This window comes from Jatropha curcas, unplaced genomic scaffold (genome assembly GCF_041381405.1).
Source record: "Jatropha curcas cultivar XTBG-Jc1 unplaced genomic scaffold, XTBG_Jcur_1.0 HiC_scaffold_171_pilon, whole genome shotgun sequence".
NCBI lineage: Eukaryota > Viridiplantae > Streptophyta > Magnoliopsida > Malpighiales > Euphorbiaceae > Jatropha > Jatropha curcas.
The window spans coordinates 44,075-47,070 of NW_028322393.1; the positions used below are offsets into that span (position 1 = coordinate 44,075).

Below are 2,996 nucleotides of genomic sequence, written 5' to 3' on the forward strand. Positions count from 1 at the left end.
GGTTCTGGTTCATGTTCGGACCGGTTTCGAACCGTTAATCGTTGATTAGTTTTTATTTCTAAATTCTCTTTTATTTATTATTCTTTATGGATTATTCATAAATTTAATTGAGTTTGATTCATTTACTATGTCGAACTAAATATCTTTACTGGGGATATAATGTAACTTAAATTCAACTCCAGTTTATAATATTAGATTTGATGTTTTTTTTATTCAAGTAAAATTCCAAGTAGAGTTTTTCCACTAGATTGATTTTTTTTCATTAATCACTGTAGAGAGAATGGATTTTAATATGAACAAGGTCATAAATTTCATGGGAATAGCAACTTGATACGAGAGCTAAACGGTTTCACTCGTGGGAGATTTTCATAAAATTAAAAATCTTAATTTATGAATTCTTGAATAATCACAAGAATTTAATGATTTAATCTATGTTTGGTTGTGCCATTGAGAGATGGATAATTGAAGTATGTTAAAATAGTTAATAAAACATCGAAAGAGCTTATTAGTGAATTAGGGTTATTTCTCTTTGTTGAATAATTAAAATTGATTATCAAACTAATATGATAAGTGGATAGAATTGAGTGAAGTCAAAATCCCTAGTAACTTTTAGCCCTCGATTTCTTTTCAACAATTTCTTGCTTGATCTCATTCTTGTTGTTTTTTTTTAATTCTTTTATTTTCAAATACATTCTCTTTATTGTCATTTAAATAATAATAGGTTAACATAATTTTGGTATTTAGTATATAATCTTCGTTGGACGATACTCTACTTACTCTTTATTACTTATTTGCAATTTTATACAGTTGTGAAAAAGCCTGTCAAGTTTTTGGCGCCGTTGCTAGGGATTGGTGTTACCAATATCATTACCAATTAACCTATTATTAAGTTAGACAATTTTTTATTTTAATTTTTTTTGTTAATTGAAATATATTATTTGTAGTTTTTCTTTATTTTTGTTGATTTTTTTTCATTATTCTAGCAAAGTATTTTGAGATGTTTCATCGACAAATACTTGCATATTTTAGTCAACAACACTCAAAGCCATTTTATGCCGCTTGGGCAAGATTTAACAAATTGTTGGAGAAATTTTCTCATCATAATTTTATAAATAAACATCACATTTACATATTCTACTTTGGATTAGATGAAGAAACAAGAAGTTGGGTAGATAGTGGATTTTCGGCAACTAGTATTCACCTTCCTGAAAGTGGCTATGGAGATGTACTACAAATTAGGGGTGGCCAAATTAAGATTCCTGGAATCTGAACTTTTGGAGATAGAAAACTGTTTAGGCTTTATATTTCTCCTAACTAAAACTCTCCCAACATCTAAATAGGACTCCAGGTTTAATAACGTACATCCCATAATATCTTCATGTGGGCAGCACGGGCTTAATATGAAATTTCGGTCAAAGTTGAACTCTGCAAAGTAGTACGGGGGTGTTGGGAAGCACGCCCTCGGTGTGCTATTTACTGGAAGTCTTTGACAATTGATCTTCTCTTGTATTTTTGGCGGGTTTCCTATAAAAATCTTATAAAATTCCTCTAAGATCAAGTGAAATATGATTCAATGAAGTTTTGTAACAATAAAGCTTTGGTTTGATCTGTATTAAACTAGGAACAAGAACTGTAACAATAAAGCAAGAATCTGTGTATGTGGAAATTGCCATTCTGATACTAAGTTGATTTCCAAGATTTCAATGGAGAAATATTGTAGGGATAGAAATTAGAAAGCACTTTCATCATTACCTTGCTCATGTAAAGACTATTTATTGGTGGAAATATGAGAATTTATATGTAATATATATTTTTGTTGTTAAATACAATTTTTCATTCTCATTTAAGCTGAATGATAATTTTAATTCACAAATGCTCGTACAAGGAAAACCCCTTCTTTATTTATAATTTGACGATGGATTTACACAGGAATTCTTATACTAATTGATAAAAGGAAATGCTTAAATTGAAATACACAGTGAATTTATGCCTCAATATTGGATCTCTGGTTAAAGGAGTTTTTTCTTGCAGTAGCCAGGACAGTCTTGTCAGCAACTATGAAATAAGCTGCTCCAGCAACTGCAAATAAATTAAAATTTTCATTAGCAGTGAAGAAAATAAAATAATAAAGAGAAATTAACAAATAATTACTGTTTAGATGGTAATTAATTAATTAATTAACCTGTAGAGATTATGAGAGCTTGAGCAGTGTGGTTAAGATTGGCTCTTGCCCAAGGCAGCATTCTTGCACTGGCAAGCTACACATAAGAAAAGAACTCAATAAAAGCTGAAAAATATATTCAATACACGCAATATTTAATTCTTAACAAATAAAATGTATAGAAATAAGGAAGATAATCACTTACAGTTGGAATGGCAGTGGCAATGGTGGCCATAACAGCTGCTTTAGCTCCTGCAACTACTCCTTCTGTTCATCCATAAAACACAATTTAATTATTATCAAACCTTAATTAACAAATAATTAGAAAAATTAACTACAAATCTATAACTAATAAACCCTAAGAAGATAAAGAAGAAAGAAAAAAAAGAGACGATACCATGAGAGCAGCGTTTAGCCATGGCCAACTTTTGGTCTAGAGAAGCCAAGGTAGTTTGCTCAAGAGGAGAGCGAGCCATTGTGTTTAGCCATTATGAACTTAATTAAGATAATTTATTAATTAGTAAGTAATTAAACAGAGAAGTTGAATAAGTAGAAAGAGAGAGGTTTCTGATTACTGAAACTGTGGTTGAAGAGGAAGAGAGAGTTGGTTGGATATTTATAGGGAACTTTGGACAAAGAGAGCCCCAGGTGTTAGGATAGAGTTTGATGGTTTCACTTCAATTCTAAGTTTTAACTTCTAACTAACATCTTCCATTAGTCTTTTTTTTTTTTTTTCTTTTTTTTTGCAATGCTACTGCCCTCGTTTCTTTATTAAGTTACACGCAAAAGGCAGCAGTAGATGTTTGATGCCACTAAAAGAGGAACATTTGGAATT

The 2,996-nt window shown here is 30.6% G+C and overlaps 1 protein-coding gene across 1 annotated transcript; it reads right to left on the bottom strand.

The window, feature by feature from the left end:
* Positions 1 to 1,879: 1,879 nt before the first annotated feature.
* LOC149492005 (early nodulin-93-like) lies at positions 1,880 to 2,745 on the bottom strand. Its single transcript, XM_089716930.1, has 4 exons — positions 2,559 to 2,745; positions 2,367 to 2,428; positions 2,183 to 2,258; positions 1,880 to 2,079 (listed from the first exon to the last, which is right to left on the bottom strand). The coding sequence occupies exons 1-4, from the start codon at positions 2,635 to 2,637 to the stop codon at positions 1,985 to 1,987; spliced, it is 312 nt and encodes a 103-aa protein (XP_089573056.1). The 5' UTR covers positions 2,638 to 2,745; the 3' UTR covers positions 1,880 to 1,984.
* Positions 2,746 to 2,996: the final 251 nt, after the last annotated feature.

Excerpts from the sequence above, each read along its gene's own strand:
- LOC149492005 (XM_089716930.1), bottom strand. The coding sequence starts at position 2,637 with ATGGCTCGCTCTCCTCTTGAGCAAACTACCTTGGCTTCTCTAGACCAA. Across the intron at positions 2,259-2,366 it reads TTGCCACTGCCATTCCAACT|CTTGCCAGTGCAAGAATGCT; the intron begins GTAAGTGATTAT and ends TCTTATGTGTAG. Across the intron at positions 2,080-2,182 it reads AGCTCTCATAATCTCTACAG|TTGCTGGAGCAGCTTATTTC; the intron begins GTTAATTAATTA and ends ATTTATTTGCAG.